This window comes from Yarrowia lipolytica, chromosome 1F (assembly GCF_001761485.1).
Source record: "Yarrowia lipolytica chromosome 1F, complete sequence".
NCBI lineage: Eukaryota > Fungi > Ascomycota > Dipodascomycetes > Dipodascales > Yarrowia > Yarrowia lipolytica.
Window position 1 is genome coordinate 2,881,398 of NC_090775.1, and position 17,182 is coordinate 2,898,579.

The 17,182-nt window shown below is 48.0% G+C and overlaps 7 protein-coding genes across 7 annotated transcripts; 5 read left to right on the plus strand and 2 right to left on the minus strand.

The window, feature by feature from the left end:
- Nucleotides 1-1,985: 1,985 nt before the first annotated feature.
- On the plus strand, nt 1,986-2,966 carry YALI1_F28833g (uncharacterized protein; the record flags this gene model as incomplete). The annotated part of the gene is made up of 1 exon (XM_505722.3): nt 1,986-2,966. The coding sequence occupies one exon, from the start codon at nt 1,986-1,988 to the stop codon at nt 2,964-2,966; it is 981 nt and encodes a 326-aa protein (XP_505722.1).
- Nucleotides 2,967-3,876: 910 nt separating this feature from the next.
- YALI1_F28868g (uncharacterized protein) lies at nt 3,877-5,493 on the minus strand (the record flags this gene model as incomplete). Its single annotated transcript, XM_505723.3, has 1 exon — nt 3,877-5,493. The coding sequence occupies one exon, from the start codon at nt 5,491-5,493 to the stop codon at nt 3,877-3,879; it is 1,617 nt and encodes a 538-aa protein (XP_505723.3).
- Nucleotides 5,494-6,879: 1,386 nt separating this feature from the next.
- YALI1_F28897g (uncharacterized protein) lies at nt 6,880-8,328 on the minus strand (the record flags this gene model as incomplete). The annotated part of the gene is made up of 1 exon (XM_505724.1): nt 6,880-8,328. One exon carries the CDS (start codon nt 8,326-8,328, stop codon nt 6,880-6,882), a length of 1,449 nt encoding a protein of 482 aa, XP_505724.1.
- A 1,845-nt stretch (nt 8,329-10,173) lies between these two features.
- YALI1_F28915g (uncharacterized protein) lies at nt 10,174-11,619 on the plus strand (the record flags this gene model as incomplete). The annotated part of the gene is made up of 1 exon (XM_505725.3): nt 10,174-11,619. The coding sequence occupies one exon, from the start codon at nt 10,174-10,176 to the stop codon at nt 11,617-11,619; it is 1,446 nt and encodes a 481-aa protein (XP_505725.1).
- A 453-nt stretch (nt 11,620-12,072) lies between these two features.
- Nucleotides 12,073-12,422, plus strand: YALI1_F28934g (uncharacterized protein; the record flags this gene model as incomplete). The annotated part of the gene is made up of 2 exons (XM_066094365.2): nt 12,073-12,271; nt 12,370-12,422. 2 exons carry the CDS (start codon nt 12,073-12,075, stop codon nt 12,420-12,422), a joined length of 252 nt encoding a protein of 83 aa, XP_065950437.2.
- Nucleotides 12,423-12,930: 508 nt separating this feature from the next.
- On the plus strand, nt 12,931-14,070 carry YALI1_F28943g (uncharacterized protein; the record flags this gene model as incomplete). The annotated part of the gene is made up of 1 exon (XM_505726.3): nt 12,931-14,070. One exon carries the CDS (start codon nt 12,931-12,933, stop codon nt 14,068-14,070), a length of 1,140 nt encoding a protein of 379 aa, XP_505726.3.
- Nucleotides 14,071-15,387: 1,317 nt separating this feature from the next.
- YALI1_F28967g (uncharacterized protein) lies at nt 15,388-17,064 on the plus strand (the record flags this gene model as incomplete). The annotated part of the gene is made up of 1 exon (XM_505727.2): nt 15,388-17,064. The coding sequence occupies one exon, from the start codon at nt 15,388-15,390 to the stop codon at nt 17,062-17,064; it is 1,677 nt and encodes a 558-aa protein (XP_505727.2).
- Between the last annotated feature and the right edge of the window lie 118 nt (nt 17,065-17,182).

Genomic DNA, 17,182 nt, shown 5'->3' on the forward strand with positions numbered 1-17,182 from the left:
TTATATGACACTCTTTTTGAGTGATTGACTTGGTTGATGAACAAGTACTTCTACCTATACCAATCGCACTTAGTCCGTTTAATAGAGACCGTAACGGAGAACCTCGAAATGGAGAGAACGACAGAAGACCTCTGCAACGAGTAAGTACAAGTACAAGTACATACTTCTATATCTTCTAACCTACCACGTGGAAGCAATAACACTCCTCCCCCACTCCTTACTCCCTTTGCAGTAGCTGGGCGACTTGGTGCCGATGATACAGCTGAACAATTTCCGAATCCCATGAGGATCTATCTGAGCTTTCATTTAGGGAAATGGAAGCTGAAATGCTCTAAAAGAGGTACCGAATAGATCATTGTCAACCTACAAGTAGCTGCTCTATGATCAGATCAAGCTTACATTTGAGAAGAGACACGACTGCGAGACGCTTGACACTCAGAGATAACTACACATTGTCTCTGTTTAGTTTAACGGTGCCAAATTGGCGTCGCATGAAACACAGATTATCACAAGGATCTATAGATGTATACGGTAGATACGAGTACAAGCAATAGACATGCTCTAAAGTCAGTTACCTTGTGAAAAAGATGAACCAATCATTCCAAGTTTATACAGAGTCATAACCACTGCCATCTCAAATCCTCCACTGCTCACCACCCTCATTGACATCCAGTTCTTGGTTGTAGGTAGGCTTACTAAGCTCAAACGAAGAGGACATACGATACAGAAGTGTGACTCCGGCATCTGAAAAGCACAGGCATGAAACATTTTCTCTCAATCTACTTAATTAATGCAAGTCCATCTCAGCCAGGATCTCACCTGATCTTCGACGAAGTCGGTTCCCCTATTTAGACCAGGGGAAGGGGCTACTGTCAATCTAGACAATTTGTAGTGCCTACAAGTAGCCGGTGGTTTAGGATCAGGGATCGCCTTTAGTGATCGTCTATGTGAAAAAATTTCGAGTCGCACCTTCTCCAACCTCCCCAAGTGTATATTTCTCCCTACAGATGCTCTGTTTACTTCTTTCTGAGAAGCAAAAGTCAGCCGTGTATGGAATGTACAATATGTCAACATGCACATATCCATCAGCCGCGTGAAAAAAATACATGTAAGCAGAAAAAACACGCGGCCCAAAAAAAATGGAGTGGAAACTTACAAAGTTATAAACACGCGTCCACGTGACGGAATCGGTCCTAAATTTCAAACCCACATTCTGCCCACATGGGTGTTGGATACCTTGGATACCCCGCTCCCACAATAACATTGTTTACCGCTGTCAATCACATTCCAAATCAGTATCTAATCTTTGGCCCAACTTAGTCGGCTAAACCAGGCACACGTTGATCCCCAACCTTATATGAGGTGGAGATATGTGTGTCAGAGTGCGATTAATGAATGAATATGGAAACGGTGTTGATAGACAGAATAAGCAAAGGGAAAGGATTGTAACGGTATCATTTAAACCCCATAATGCCGTCCGGAACACCAAGTTTACGCTTTCTCTCATAACTGTGATCGTCGCCAAATGACAACGTGGATATTACGCAGACAGACCAGAAGTCCTTGAGGTGTTTGTACAGAGCACAGTTTTGGTGCTATGGAGATTCAGAAAAAAAGAAACATAACGAGTACGACGATAACTACAAAACCAGCCTATCTTGGACTCAAGAAGCAATATTACCTTCTCAAAAACATCCCCCTGAACCAAATGAAAAAGTTGAGAGTGAAAATTATTAGAGTTACGTATACAACAGAAAAGAAACATCCTCAAAAGGATGAATACCAAAGATATAAGTAAACCAGCCTTGGAAATCAAACCACCGAACCGTAACCATCGGATTGATATAAACACCTTTCCAAAAAGTCTCTCCTTTTACCCTAAAAACTAGGTTGCACGTTTCTCTCCATCCCCTAACCGCAACTCTAATTAATCGCGATACTACTGTACTTGACGACGTTGTCCTCCACGTAGCACGACACACAAAATGGAAAAATCAATCACCAACTCGCCAGTTCTGTCGATCCTGTCGTACTGCGCGGCATCTATTCTGATGACCGTGACCAACAAGTATGTCTTGTCCGGTACCTCTTTTAACCTGAACTTGGCGCTTCTGGCGGTCCAGTCCATTGTGTGTCTGACGGCCATTTCCATCGGCAAATCTTTCGGCCTGTGCAAGTTCCGGTCCTTCAACGCCGATGAGGCCAAGAAGTGGTTCCCCATCGCTCTGCTGCTGGTCGTCATGATCTATACCTCCTCCAAGGCCCTGCAGTTTCTGTCGATTCCCGTCTACACCATTTTCAAGAACCTAACCATCATTCTCATTGCCTACGGCGAGGTTCTTTGGTTTGGCGGCAGCGTCACCTCCATGGCCTTGGCTTCTTTTGTGCTCATGGTGCTCTCCTCCGTCATTGCTGCCTGGAGTGATATCAGTGGAGCCATTGCTGTGTCCGGTTCCGCTACTACCACAGTGACCGCTCTCAACATCGGTTACTTCTGGATGATGTCTAACTGCTTCGCGTCCGCAGCCTTTGTGCTCTACATGCGAAAGCGAATCAAGCTCACCAACTTCGGCGACTTCGATACTACCTTCTACAACAACCTGCTGTCTATCCCCGTGCTCCTCATTGCCTCTCTTCTGTTTGAAGACTGGTCCCCCGCCAACCTGGCTGTCAACTTCCCCCCCGAGTCCCGAAACCTCATCTTCTTCTCCATGGTTGTTTCCGGTCTCATGAGCATTGGTATTTCCTACTGCTCTGCCTGGTGTGTGCGAGTCACCTCGTCCACCACCTACTCCATGGTCGGTGCCCTCAACAAGTTGCCTCTGGCTCTTTCCGGAATTGTCTTCTTCGGCACCCCCGCCACCTTCTCTTCTGTGTCTGCCATCTTTGTTGGCTTCGTCGCCGGTATCGTCTACGCGGTGGCTCAGATCCAGAAGAAGAAGGCAGAGGCTGCTCTTCCCAAATAAGGAGCTACCCACACTTGTATTTAGCATGAGTGGTTGGAGGGTTGAGACGGAATAATCCGTCAAAGACGTTACCCATGTTTTTGAAGGACCGAGTCAAGAGACCGGCCCAAAAGAACAAGAAAGTAGAAAAATATATTAGAGATATTGAGATTGGTTGTAGTGATCGAAGTGCTAGCCACATGTACCGTACGATATACCCGCCTTTTCTGTGTGGCTTGCTCCACAGGTAAAATATGACAATACAGGTTATGAGCAACACTAATTGTACATACTGTACATACTGTAAGTATATCTCCATTCATGACATCTCGGTAGAAGGACAAGTACTTGTACATCATCTATTGCACATACTCTCTCTTGGATATTTCTATAAATGCATTAGATTAAGTTAGTTTTGGACGTCTACACGGTTGAAGGCATACCAGTCAAGGAAGTGGCCGTCAGTAATATGCTGGTTGCGGAACTGCGTCAGCGCAGGGAGAATGGTGTCGAAATCAGCGCCCTTGAGCTGTTTCAGGCGAACGTTGAGCTCGTTCCTGTACTGCTTCTGCTCCTCGGGCGAGTTGCCTACAAAGGCCCGCATGATTTCGAGAATCCGCTCGTTCTTGCTGAGCCGCAGATCACGCCAGTGCGCGTACTGCTCACACTTGGAGTCGTTGCACACGCCCTGGAGCTCGTACGGACACAAGGGAAGCTCGGACGGCTTGAACTCGGCCAAAGAAATGGTATCAGAGTCGGCGTCAGCCAAAGAGTCGGAGGACTCGCTATCTACATGAACCGGCCGCTGAGCACTGAGTGTGCTCAGAGGACCGAATTTGTGGCTACGGAAAGCCGCCAAGGGAGACCGGTAAGACGAGTCTTGGATCTCCCGCTCCTTTTGCTTGGTGTTAGTAGGAAATGAAATGAACGACTAGTGCTGGGAAAAATAGAAAAGCAACATAGATCTTGTCGAGGTAGAAGAGAAAAATGACGCGAGGATCGAAAAACGAAATATTGCGGTGCACCACGCAAAAAAAAGCATGCACCAAAGAAAGAAAATAAACCGAATGCAACTCTTTGCCATTCCGCTTCCGCCCGTGAAATTTTTCCCGTGTCCTCGCCAAGCTCGTTTGCCAACCCCACTCAGCTCATTCGTCACTCCAATTTGTTCTTCTGTGTTAGCCATACTTACTACATGAGCAGCCTGGCTCTGCTGTTGATGACTGTGGGAGGAAGGTGCTCGATCACTAGCATCGATACCTTCTGTGTCACTTTGGTTAGGTTGCCGGGTGGCAGGGGGTGGTATATCAGGTTGGGGTATCGAATGTGGCTGTGTCGCGCTCTTCAGACTTGTCGTGAATGCATCCTCCTCGCCCTGCAACAAGGTCTTGAGTTTGACGATCTGAACAATCTTGTCCAGTTGAACCGCGCTCAGCGATTCTAATGCAATGTGTTTCGAGTTGAGGTACGCCTGGACCTCTGGGGAAATAGCAGGCGTCACAGGGAGAGGTGGCGAGGCAGGAGAACCGCTCTTGGGGGCAGCTGCTGCGATTTGAACGACATATTCGAGTTTTCCAGCAGCCTCTTCAACAAGAGGGCTCTTCTCCACGATGGCAGCAGTCTCGTTGGTCTCGCTGGCCTCACTATCCTCATGGCTGGGAGTGCCGTTTCTGGACGACGCGTTCTGCTGGGCAATCAAGGCCCGGATTCGTGCAATCTCTAGCCGCGTCTCTTCCAGAGACATGTCCTTATGCTTCTTTGACACAACACCTTCGCTTGCGCTGTCACTTTCGCTGTCACTAATCTCAATGCAAAGTCGTTTCTGACGACGAGACTTCTCTCCGAACCTAGGGATGGAGCGAACGGGAACGACGTACGCAGGATTGAAGGCAGCAGCACCAATGGGCGGAGTCTGCGGGGTGGGTGTGTTGAGCTCTGATCGTGTCTTGCGAAACTGCTCGAAGGTCATCACCGGTTGTGTGCGTGATGATTGTGATTGTATCTGTGTCTGTTGAACCGCGGCCACAGGGGTCGGGATAGGGGGCATGGGTGTTTGGACCACCGACTCGATGCTATATCCCAGCTGCTTGAAGATATGCCGCAGAAACTCCTCACTGCATCCGCTCTGTTGCAGGATCTCGTCGAACCGCAGTCCCAAACGACGAAGGTCGAAAACAGACTGGTAGACGGGGTGACCACCCAGTAAGCCAAGAAACGTGGGTTTGGAGGTGGCTGGCGGTGGCGGCGCATGTTGCCGAGGGTACGGCGAAGGCTTCTGCCGGGTGAGCGGAGGCATTGGCGATAACGCCGGTTGCGTGGTCACTATCGGCAGTGCGGGTGGCGTTGGCAACGACACACCTTGTGGTACGGGGTGGGCCGAGACACCTTGTGTTGTTGGTTGAGTATACTGCTTCACATCCACAACCCGGATTTCGTCGCCTGCGGGTGGATGGGTTGAATTTGCTGTGTTTTTGCGCAGCGTGTCTAGATGGTCTTTGTGGGCGTACAGCGAGTTGAGCGCTGCTTGCCGTATTTGCGCTATATCCATGGCAAATGTGAGGGTGGCACAAGGATGTTGAGTGTTATTGTGTCTTGTTAGGAAGAGAAGAGAGAGAAAAGGATTGTGAAAACGGGTTTAGTATTTAGGCTTTGTGAGGGATACTCGTAGTTGGGTGGGTGATGCAGGTTAGGGTTGTTTTCATACTTGAGTACAGTATGGGTCCGCGATGGTTGTTCAAGCCGATGGGGAAACAGCTGACTCAAAGAAGCCGGGTAATTGTACGAGGAGCGGAGAGGGAAAGGAATGGGCCACTCGTCTTTTGTCCAGTACCATTTAAGGCACCGCGGCAACAGACTTTCACCTCTCGTACTCTTTCGGAGAAGACTACGCACGGTACGGGTTTATGATATATATCTGCACTCTCTTTTCTTGTGCTCCGAATACGAGTGGCTCAGCTATCTCAACCTAAAGTTGTGTTGAGCGACTCTCAACTTGAGAGGGGAGCAACACTTGTACAGTATCGGCAAGCTGACACAAAATTGGAAAGTACAGCGTACAAGTACCAACAAGTAGCGACGGTTTGGAAATTCTAACCACTCTGCGTTTGTTTGAGGAGATGGGCTGCTGAGACACCTCGATTAGTGACCGATTGGGTTCATAACCGAAAACTGTTCGGCTCCGGGTGGTTCAGTTGAATAGGTGGTCCATTTGGCACCTTCGCAGTGTCCATATGCCTCATGTAGTCTATGTCAGGTACTCGTACAACTTTCAGTTATGATTTATGTAATATAATATATATCCGAGGGTACAAGTACAAGTACAAGCCATATCGGCATCCAGAATGTATATGCACCATAATATAAATGACGAAGAGCCGGAATGACTTACAAGTACAGAAAAATGAACCCTAAAAATCTGAATGGATGTTACTGTACCGCAGCGGTGACGACGAAGAACAGTATGCACTGTACTGTAGCTACATTGTATATAACGCCTATTGCTCGCATTACAGTAGTCAATGCCAAACAACCGACTTTGCACTGTCAGTGAGTCGTGGTGATGTCTCCTGAAGACTCTTCGTTGGAGTTGAACAGACCCTGAACAGAAGGGCAATGATTCAAAGAAAGCCCTACAGTAGGTACATACTGTACTTTTGTTGTACTCACTCATTCTGCTTCATGATACTACTGCACATTCCGAATAATGACATACTACGAGTACATACTGTAACGAAGCACTTTACACTTACTGCGGTACGTTCACCATCTCAAACCACCTAACCGATTACTTATGAATAAACCCATGTATACATGCATCCCGATCAACAAGTGATCAAACCGGTCACGCGTTCATTAGAACCGTGTACACGTGACCAAAAACCAAAAGTGTGTAATATGTGCAAAGAACAAAACCGAGAGTCACTAGAAGCACAGCTCAAGTATTCACATCCTTGTAGCCGTATCCCTGATACTGGTTATAATTCTGACCCATTCCTAAACCCATACCTTGCCCCATTCCCGGGGTACCGTAAAACCTGACGTAATTGGCGTCGGCCACAACCGCCGCTTCTCCTCGAGAAGCTCCGCATTTGAGACATGCCACATTCTTGGCAAAGTTGTGGTACGAGCAGCCATTTTTGCCGCACTTCCAGTCGCCAGCACGGAACGGAACGGACCGGTTACCGCCGTGGTTACCATGGTTGCTATGGTTGCCATGGTACCCGTTCTGGTAGCCTCCTCCGTTACCATGATTGCCATTCTGGTAGCCACCTCCATTGCTGTTCTGGTAGCCACCGTTGTTGCCAGGGTTGGCGTTCTGATATCCGTTTTGTGCACCGCCCATGTTGCCGTTGTGACCTCCCACTCCGATGGCTTCGTTGCATCGGAAGCAGGCTGTTCTTCTCTGGAAGTTGGAGAATCCACAAACCTGGCAAGTCCAGTCGCCAGGTCGGGGTCTGTTTTTGCTGGGGGGAAAGGGAGTCAGCAGATCTTGAGCACGTTCGATGACCTGCTCCGAACTGGGACTCACCTCGACCACCTTGTCGTTTAGAGCTCTACCGTTAAGAGCCAGAGCCTCGACCGCCTCTTCATGTGAGGCGAACATGGCGAACCCGAAACCTGTGGGCTTATGCTGTTCTGGTGTTCGCATCGTCCAGAACCCGATCGGCCGTCCGCCATGCTGTATGAACCATGATTCCAGCTCGCTCTGGGTCGTGTCCAGCGGTAGGTTTTCCAAATGCAACACCTTGCATCCTCCGGTGAGAAAAGCTCTCAGATCGGCCTCCACGTCAAGTGGTCGGGTCAGCACGGTGGGAAATTCTCTAGCGGGAGCCACATGCATCAGTTTGTGTAGGCATGAAGCCACCGTGGTGACCATGTCTTTGGCCCGGGGAGAGGTAGGAGGCAGAACGTCGAGAGAGTTGCAAATCTGGATCAGAGGTGTGGGAGTGGCAGGAACCATGCCTTTCTGTGTGGCCCACTTTTCCCACTCCTTGGCCAGATCAAAAACTCTGGGGTGAGCCATGACGGGAGGCAGCTTCACACCCTTGTCACGCGACTCTCGTTCCAACTGCACCCTTAAATCCCACGAGTCCAGACACACGTAGACAGTGCCCTCGTCAGCGGCGCCGGAGGCAGCAAACTGAGCGATGGCCTGTTGCAGAAGAACTCCCGAAGAGGCAGTTTCCCATGTAATACTTGTCAGCTGTGTGCACAACGGAGTGATGGGGGTGTTGACTGGTCGAACCAAGGTGGACTGGATGGGCGAAATGGAGTCTGGCGAAACGGTGGTCCACGCAACCTCGATGATCTCCGTGGAGTCTCGTGTCACGTAGACACCCTGTTCGTCGCATGTGGTGAGGACATGGACCACTAGGTATTTCATCGTTGTTGGAGGTAAGAGGAGTTGTGATTTAGCCTTCCTCAACTTTGTATGACCAAAGGTGAAGGTGACAGTAAACAGAAAACCCTAACCTGGACGATATATATATACCCATATCCCGGGTGGCACGAGTAGCCCTTCACCAAGGCTAGGGTGGCTGACACGTGTGGTTTATTGAGATCTCTACTGATCATGTGAAGTGCTATGTGCTCATTTTGTCAATTATGATTTTCGGCTGATATTTCTCTTCGGGTTTTCAGGCTAATTAATTAGTTGTATCTTAATGTCGGCTTTTTTTGTTCAACCAAAAAGTGCAGGTCTGAGCGAAAAAGGCGAATTAACGTCCAGAAGCGCGCAGGCATTTAATTACGACATTATGCATGCTTATTGGACTTAAGCTTTGATATCGTGTGACACGCGACGAAGAAACGGAGCGAAGGGAAGTGATGTTGGCGTAGGAAAGATTGTAAAACTGAGTCTCTTGGGCTGTAGGTCACTACAATGTAGTAAGGTCTTGAGTACTTGCAATGTTGGTGTTTTACACCACTATGGACTGTTTCAGTATCTTATAATTTTTAGGTGGACCACTTGGAAGAGATTCGCGACCTGATAGTGGTTACTACGAGTATTGTAGTAATGATTTGTTGGAACTACTTGTAGTTCCTTTCAATTGAAAAAACATCACTATTTTGATGATACAGTAACATCTGAGGAGTCCTTTTTTCAACTGTACATGTCGAAACTATTCCAATGTCAACCTGTATCTACTTAGATGCAGACCATTGCGACAACTGATACCTCAGCGAGAAGTGGAACACTGGGCAGTTAATAAATTCATTGAAAACGTGTAAAAAACTACGAATTTTCTTTTAAACTGTGGTAATTACTCTTTTTTGCAGTAATGGGGTATCGTAGCATGGATGCCAGAGAACTAAGATCTCATACAACTTACAATCCTCAAAAATCCAACACTGCCAATAAATGCCAAATCCTGGACTTGCGTTAGCCAAGTTGTTTAGTGCGGTATAGAGGAACTGTCATCTGTTCGCTCTCCACGTGACTAGCTCTCATTAGGAACAACTAAGACCCCCTCGTTTGGCTTAGTTCACTTTGCGTTTAGTCGACTACAGTAGCTACAAGTAGTTACAAAGTACGTAGCGTAGGGCAAGTAGAATTTATGGAAAGTACATGAGTTCATCTTTCGGGGTTTCCAAGCAGTTCGAATACGGGATTCTCACCGATTTTGCTTCTCATTGTCAACGACAGCTGTCAACTTCTGCTGTTATCAGTCAAACAGCTCGATGTATTTTTAGTATGTTTTTTAGCATCGGACTAGTGTCGCTTTAGCATGCAAGTCGTGCCAAGGGTTGCCAAGTCGAGACTTTCGACGAGGTGACAGTGCCGTCTCCGAATATTCCGCTCGTATTATTGTTCAGCGTGATAAACAAAGGCTTTACTATTTCTTGGACAATGATAGACGTCAAGGGATATGCTACACAAGCATTGTACGAGACCGTTGTCGCGCCATATCTACATTTAGAATGGAGGAGGAGGGGAATTGTTAGCTGATGTCCTCGAGCAAAACACGTCCTCGTTTAGCGACCTGTTCTATTTACTACTATAACTCTACAGGAAAAGTCGATGATAAGGCGTATATTATTACCCCTCCAGGAGATATGTTGCCAGTGGACTGTTTTTTTTTTTTAAGCATATGGGGAATTCATTTACATTTGCCCTGTGAACATGAATGTTTCTTTTATTAGCGTCTGACTAGCCTGCTTAGTGCCTATCTCTCGTTATGCTGTATCACGTCTAGAGGGAAATTGTAAGTTTTCACTCACCATCGCCATGAGAATACAACTCGTCGCAGCCCTTTGCGGTTTGATTACTACCGTAACATGTGCACTCAACCTTGACCTCAACTCACCTGTATCTGTCAACAATGCTGTGGCTTTGGTTGCCCAGGGAATGCTCGATTATTACGACGGGTTCCGATTCGGTGGCACAATTGGAATGTTTGTTCAACCGTACTATTGGTGGCATGCTGGAGCTGCGTGGAACGCCATGATCGAATACTGGCACATCACCGGTAATTCATCTCTTAACGATATCACTTACGAGGCTCTTTTACACCAGCGAGGAGAACGGTTCGATCTCATGGTGTTCAACTTCTCCTCCTCGGAAGGTAACGATGACCAAGGCGTCTGGGGAATGACCATGATGACTGCCGCCGAACGTAACTTCACGGCCCCCACAGACGAGTATGGCTGGTTGTACGTTGCTCAGGGCGCCTTCAACACCATGGCTTCCAGATGGGACGACATCTGTGGAGGGGGTCTTCATTGGCAGATTTACCAGTGGAACTCTGGATACTCTTACAAGAACGCCATTGCAAGCGGAGCCCTGTTCAACATTGGAGCCCGTTTATATCGATACACAGGTAATGAGACGTATCTGGAGTGGTGTGACAAGATCTGGAACTGGGCCGAGGCTGTGGATCTCGTGACAAAACAATACGAGGTGTACGATGGTATCGAGACAGGTTCCGGTAACGTGCCCAACTGTACCAACCGAACTCCGTACATTTGGACCTACAACTCTGGAATCTTCATGCACGGAGCCGCTGCCTTGTACAACGGAACGCTCCTGAGAAATGGAACAGGTTCGGAAAAGTGGGGGCAACGAGTCAGAGGTATTTTCAACACTGCCGTCTCTCCTCTGCACTTCTTTGGGGGTCCTGAAGGCAACATTATGCGTGAAATCGCCTGTCAACAGGCTACAATTACCTGTGATGCCGATCAGAGAACCTTCAAGGGCATCTATTCGAGTCTTCTCGGTCAGACTGCTCAGCTAGTGCCTGATTTGGCCCCTGAGATCATGAAGTATCTTGTTCCTAGTGCCATGGCAGGAGCTAGAACCTGTTCTGGTGGACGAGATGGCCACACCTGCTCTTTGGACTGGCTGACAGGCAAGTACGACGACCAATACATCGGTCTGGGAGAACAACTCTCAGTTCTGGGTGCTATTCTCAACACCCAAATCATGAGCTCGGAAGGTCCACTGGCTGATATCACTGGAGGAGACTCCAAGGGTAACGGATCGGCCGGCACTGTATTTGAGTCTCCTTATGCCAACACCATTGCTGCGCCACTAACTATTGGACCTGGTGACCGAGCCGGTGCGGGTATCATCACTGCTGTTGTGTGCATCGTTCTCATTGGTTCAGGATGGTGGTTGCTCACTGACGGCATGTACAAGGGGTTCAAGATCAAGAGAAGAGACCCTTCAGAGTAGGTTGATTGATGTTTGTGTAAGGGTATTTTATTGTGTATTTTTGGTTGGTTATGTTGAACTGTAGTTGATGAGTAAATAGCATGTAATGTCGTGTATGAAGCAGAGAGTATGTTCGACAAATGACGCTCCCAAAAATAATTAAAGTACAAGTATATACCTAATTGGGATATCCTTAGTTACTTGGAATGTTCAACAAATTGCACATCTACAACGCTGGTTATAGCTCCACATATAAACATCAGTTTTCCCATAATAAAATTTAAAACCGATGCATGGCGACGAAGAGTCTTCATTATTTTCCATGACTCTCCAATTATTCCAAATTGTTACATTTTAGACCTTCCAAATCCACCTACCAGTATACATAACTTCGCTAAATAAAGTTCAACCACCATCACGAAATCCATCAGCTCCAATCCAGAGCGTCCAACACCACACAACACTCTACACACCATGATCCGACCTGCTGTTCAACGAACATTTGGCCTTAAGCAACACATCGGCTTCCGACGATACTCGACAGAAAAGCCCACTCTTGGCCAGTTTTCCAAACCTCTCACCTCCACCTTCTTCCTCGCCTCCGCCATCTACACAACCATGCATTTCATCTGGTGGCGTCTGGAGACCGACGAGCGACGAAGATCTTATGCCCGTAAGTATTTATTGAAGGGACTGGCGCATTTTGTGTTGATTTGATTCCCCATCTCCTTCAATGACCACATCACATCCAGTCAGATCAAACTAACACAGACACAATCACTTCCCTGGAAAACGAGCTGAAGACCAAGCAGGCCAAGCAGTAATCAAAATGTACATATAGACGAAAATGATATTGATTTTATGGAAGACGTGGTACTGCACCCAAACTACAAGTCATGTGGATGGGTCTGTATCGAAGATGGGTGACGTGCATTGAGCATGATGAAGGCCATAGCAGGAAATCTAACACAAATATATATAGAATACCACCAAACAGCTTACCAAATGAAAGCCCTGGACGAGACAAATCGAATAATACCAATGATTTTATCCTGTGACCATTGAAAGAGGTGGGAATCGCGAAACACGGCACTTTCAACTCAAGCCAAAAGAAATTAATTTCGAGATATAAATACAAACAAGAAAAAACTAGGTTCAAAATTCCCATTATGATTCGACACACTCAATATCCGGAATATCACACACATGTCCATGTCCATGTCCAACCTCCATTATAGGAAATAAGCTTCCAGCATGCATGCCTCTCGATGCACCTTTTTCGTTACAACTTGTACACGCCCTCCGCAACACAGACTCTAGCTTGACACAATCATGTCTTTTCAGAAGAAAAACGTTGCTGTTCCGAACCGGGCGGCCGTAGATCGCAACTCCGGTAATCCCCATCCTCTCAGAGGTCCTCCAGCCAATTCGTCTCACCCAAGCGTCCAAGGTAGAAGCCCCAGGGCTCCCTTTACAGGTTCCACAGATGCCCGGGGGACCTCTGGTGTGACACACGCTGTTCAACCCGTCCCAAACACAAAACCTTCACTTTTGCAGTCCAGTACGCCGACCGTGTCGTCTGGATGCTTCGATTTCGACAAACTCGTCGGTCATAACGGCATTCCTACCGGTACTCTGACTCTGCTAGAGGAAGAATCGACTACAGATTATGCCAGCATTCTGATAAGAATGTTTGCAGCACAGGGGTGCATTGATCGAAGGAATGGCGGGTCTGAGGTGGCGGTGGTAGGAGCTAATGATGCATGGGGACGACAATTGCCAGGAGAGAGCGACAAGAAGAGCAGGTCCCGTGATCCCAGCTCCAAGGCTGGCTCTGGAGCAATGAAGATTGCCTGGAGATACGGCTATAACAGTGAGGTGGAGCGAAAAGAGCAGCTTGCAGAGAACAACACAGCCACTTTCGATCTAACTAAGAGACTGGGTGGTCCAGAGATCTCAAAGATTAGATACTTGAAACCAGATAAGTCGATTGTTCCCGAAATCAAAAAGCTCGCATCCGCCGCGGCTTCCGAGAACTCGATTCTGCGAGTATGCATTCCCACCTTCCTTCATCCTGCTATTTATGATAAGCAGATGGCTGATTCAGATTACGTTATTGGCCTTTTCACACAGCTCAGGGCCCTCACTAGAGAGTACAAGAGACATCTTGTCATTATCGTGTCTCTGCCTCTGGTTCTGTACCCCAAATCGTCTCCTTTGACTCGATGGATGGAACTTCTGGCTGACTGCGTGCTTGATTTCTTCCCTTTTGACGTCAAAGTGCAGGAGCGAGAGTTCCAGGGCCTGGTGAATGTTTCTAAGCTGCCATGCCTGTCTGACAGAGGTCACATGCTTGTTACTCAGAGCGAGTATGCCTTCCGAGTGACGAAACGGACTTTTGAGATTGACGAGTGGAGTATCCCTGTTGAGGAGGATGACGGAGAGAAGAAGGAGGATGCCTTAGCCTTTTAAGCAGATGGAATATGGCAATATTCGACAATAATGATAGCCTAGCTTCCTTGAGAGTCAGACTAAAATGGGCCAGTTTATTCAAACTTGAATTGAGCCCAAGTGAGGGGTGTTTGAGGAGCATCTTTCAAGGCACTTCAGCATTTCAAGGAACAGGGTAGTGCTATACAGGCCAAACGCATATCCTTCAAACACAACCAGTTTCTCTATATTTAAAAAACTGACCCTTGCACGTTGCGTCACTCCTTGCACTCTTTAGTCGTTACTGTAGATACTGTCCCGGTCGAGACAGTGTCAAAACTTGCAAGGACAGTTACGATACTTGTAGGACAGTTACAATTTAGATCCAGTGAATAGAGTCCTGACTATTGTAGAGCCCCAGGATGGGAGCTTATCGCCCGTCTCGTTCTGCGTACGTTGTCTCGGTGTTGTTCGTTTCCAAGAATGGTTTTCCCAGGAACGGGCTATAATGTACGAACAAGTACGACACTTCGACTATCGTCGCCTCAACGCCTTACCCTCCCTCTTAGCTACTTGTAAACACCGTACATACTGTACCCACACATACAGTACATGCAGTAGCTAATTACTTGGACTTGTACAGTAGCTAGGCTACCGCATCCAACGTAAGCTTATTGTTCAACATGAGACATTATCGTATAGACGTTCGTAACTGAGCCAGGACGACACATTTGCACAAACAGTTCCGCTCGCTGTGTGGAGCTCTCATTTTGTTTATTTTCCATTTGGCCCCAAACCTCCACCACTCGCCATGCCATATGACACACGTGGTTGGACTTGCATGGTGGAACTTTGTTTTGACCAAAGGTTGGATGGGGCTACTTTGGTGCGATAGAAACAGGCTGTTAGTTGTTTGATAGACAGGAGGTGGTCCAAGGACTACACAAAAAATTGTACTGTACATCATCAGCACTACCGTAACCACAGGAGGCGTCAGGAACATCCTATCTATAGCTTCCACAGCACGTGTATGTAGGGTGGGGATATTTGTGGGCCATACAGCGAGTTTTTGGCTGCCTCTGATGTCGCCCAGTCCGAACCTTCAAAAGGGTAAATTGCAACGATTCATGCTGTCTTTTTTATATAATCCACCACCACGCTCTCTTGTTTTGTTTCACCTAATTTACTTACACACTGGGCTCAAACTTGCCTCTCCTTTTGTTCACACTCAGCTCAATATGAGAGCATCAAATTAGGTTCACCAACTCCTGTTTTCTGCCCTGATAACTGTATCCACAGTTTGGGACCTACTAACTAATAACACATATCACCATCACCACACCACACCCCAGCGGCAAGATGGAATATAGCACGCCTGGATCCGCAAGCCCGGGGTCTTCCAACACACCCAGGTCGTCGGCCAACAACTCGCCCGTCATACGGCCCACATCTCACGATACCGAAGTGGCCGATATGCCCGGTGTAGCGTCCTCGTCGTCCTCAACATTTTCGTCTACCAGCAGGTTCAAAAACGCCCGGCAGCGGCTGAGCCGGCTCATGAGTCGTCTGCCTTCATTCTCATCTGACGCACGTGACGGCTTCCGCAACGGCTTTGTCAATATCAACGGCAGCGTCGCGAGTGGATGGGGGGCCTCTTCTTCCTCTTCCAGCAGCACTCCTGTGGTCAAAAAGCGAGACAGAGAAGAGACTGCAACCACCCCACCGGCTGCCCCAACCACAAAAACGCCCAAACGAGTATCCACCTCGCCGTCCATCACGTCGTCGGCGCTGTCTCGGTTCTCATGGTCCGAAAGCGAACACCGACGCACACTGTCGTCAAAACTCTTTTACTCGCCACAAAGAGTCATTGGAGAAACCGAGTCAGGAATCGCCTTCATCGACGATGTGCCCCAGGGCACGGACTTTGTGTCGATTCTCCCGACGGAAATCTCCTTCTCTATTTTTGCATTGTTGGACCCACTGGACCTCGATAACTGTGCCCTAGTGTCCCGCGACTGGAACCGGGCCATTAATAGCGATCCGCTCTGGCGCCAAATGTTCTACCAGAACCGATGGAAGGCTGTCACGGAACCCCACACATGCTGGAAGAGCCTCTACCGTACCCGCCACTTGCTAGCTCAACAGTGGGGAACTACAAAACACGCACAGACACACACGCTTGTGGGCCATCAAGACTCAGTCTACTGCTGCCAGTTTGATAACGACAAAATCGTCACCGGCTCGCGGGATAAGACCATTCGAGTGTGGAACGCAACTACTTATGTCTGTGAACGTGTATTGGCTGGCCACGAAGCGTCGGTCTTGTGTCTCCAGTTTGACGAAAAAATCATGGTGTCAGGCTCGTCCGATTACTCCATCATCATCTGGGATATGGTGTCTATGCAGCCTATTCGTCGAGTCATAACACACACCTCCCGCGTGCTTTCAGTGTGTCTCTCCCCGGAGTACATTTTCTCGTGCTCCAAGGACGGCACCATCTGTGTTACGAAGCGGTCTGACTTTACGCTCAAGTACCGGCTGTCAGGTCACAACGGACCTGTCAACAACATCCAGGTCTTTGGAGACTACATCTACAGCGCAGGGGGCGACGCACTCATCAAAAAGTGGTCCCTGGCCACAGGTCTGTGTGTCAGAGACTACCGAGGCCACACACGCGGAGCTGCTTGCATAGAAGCCAACGACAAATTGATAGTATCTGGCAGTAGCGACAATACCATCCGTGTGTGGGACAAGGACAGTGGCACATCCAAGGTGCTGGAGGGCCACAGCAAGCTGGTCAGAAGCATCAACTTATACGACGACTACATTATTTCGTCGTCGTATGACCTGTCTATTAAGATTTGGACTATTGAGGGTCGGCTTCTGACGAGTTTGACGGGCTATCATTCTGGCTCGTTGATCACGGCCAAGGCTGACCGACAGAAGATTGTCTCCACATCTCTGGGCTGTTCTCCTGTGATTTTCGATTTTGGAGCGGGTCTCAAAGAAGAGCACCTAGCTCAAATCACGGGTTAGTTAAATAGGGATTGTAGCATATGTATTTATTGGTTGGGCGTGAGCTCGTAGTCACACTTGTACAGTATTTACTGTTTATGATATTGTGTTGAACTATAGCAACAGTAAGAACGTAGTG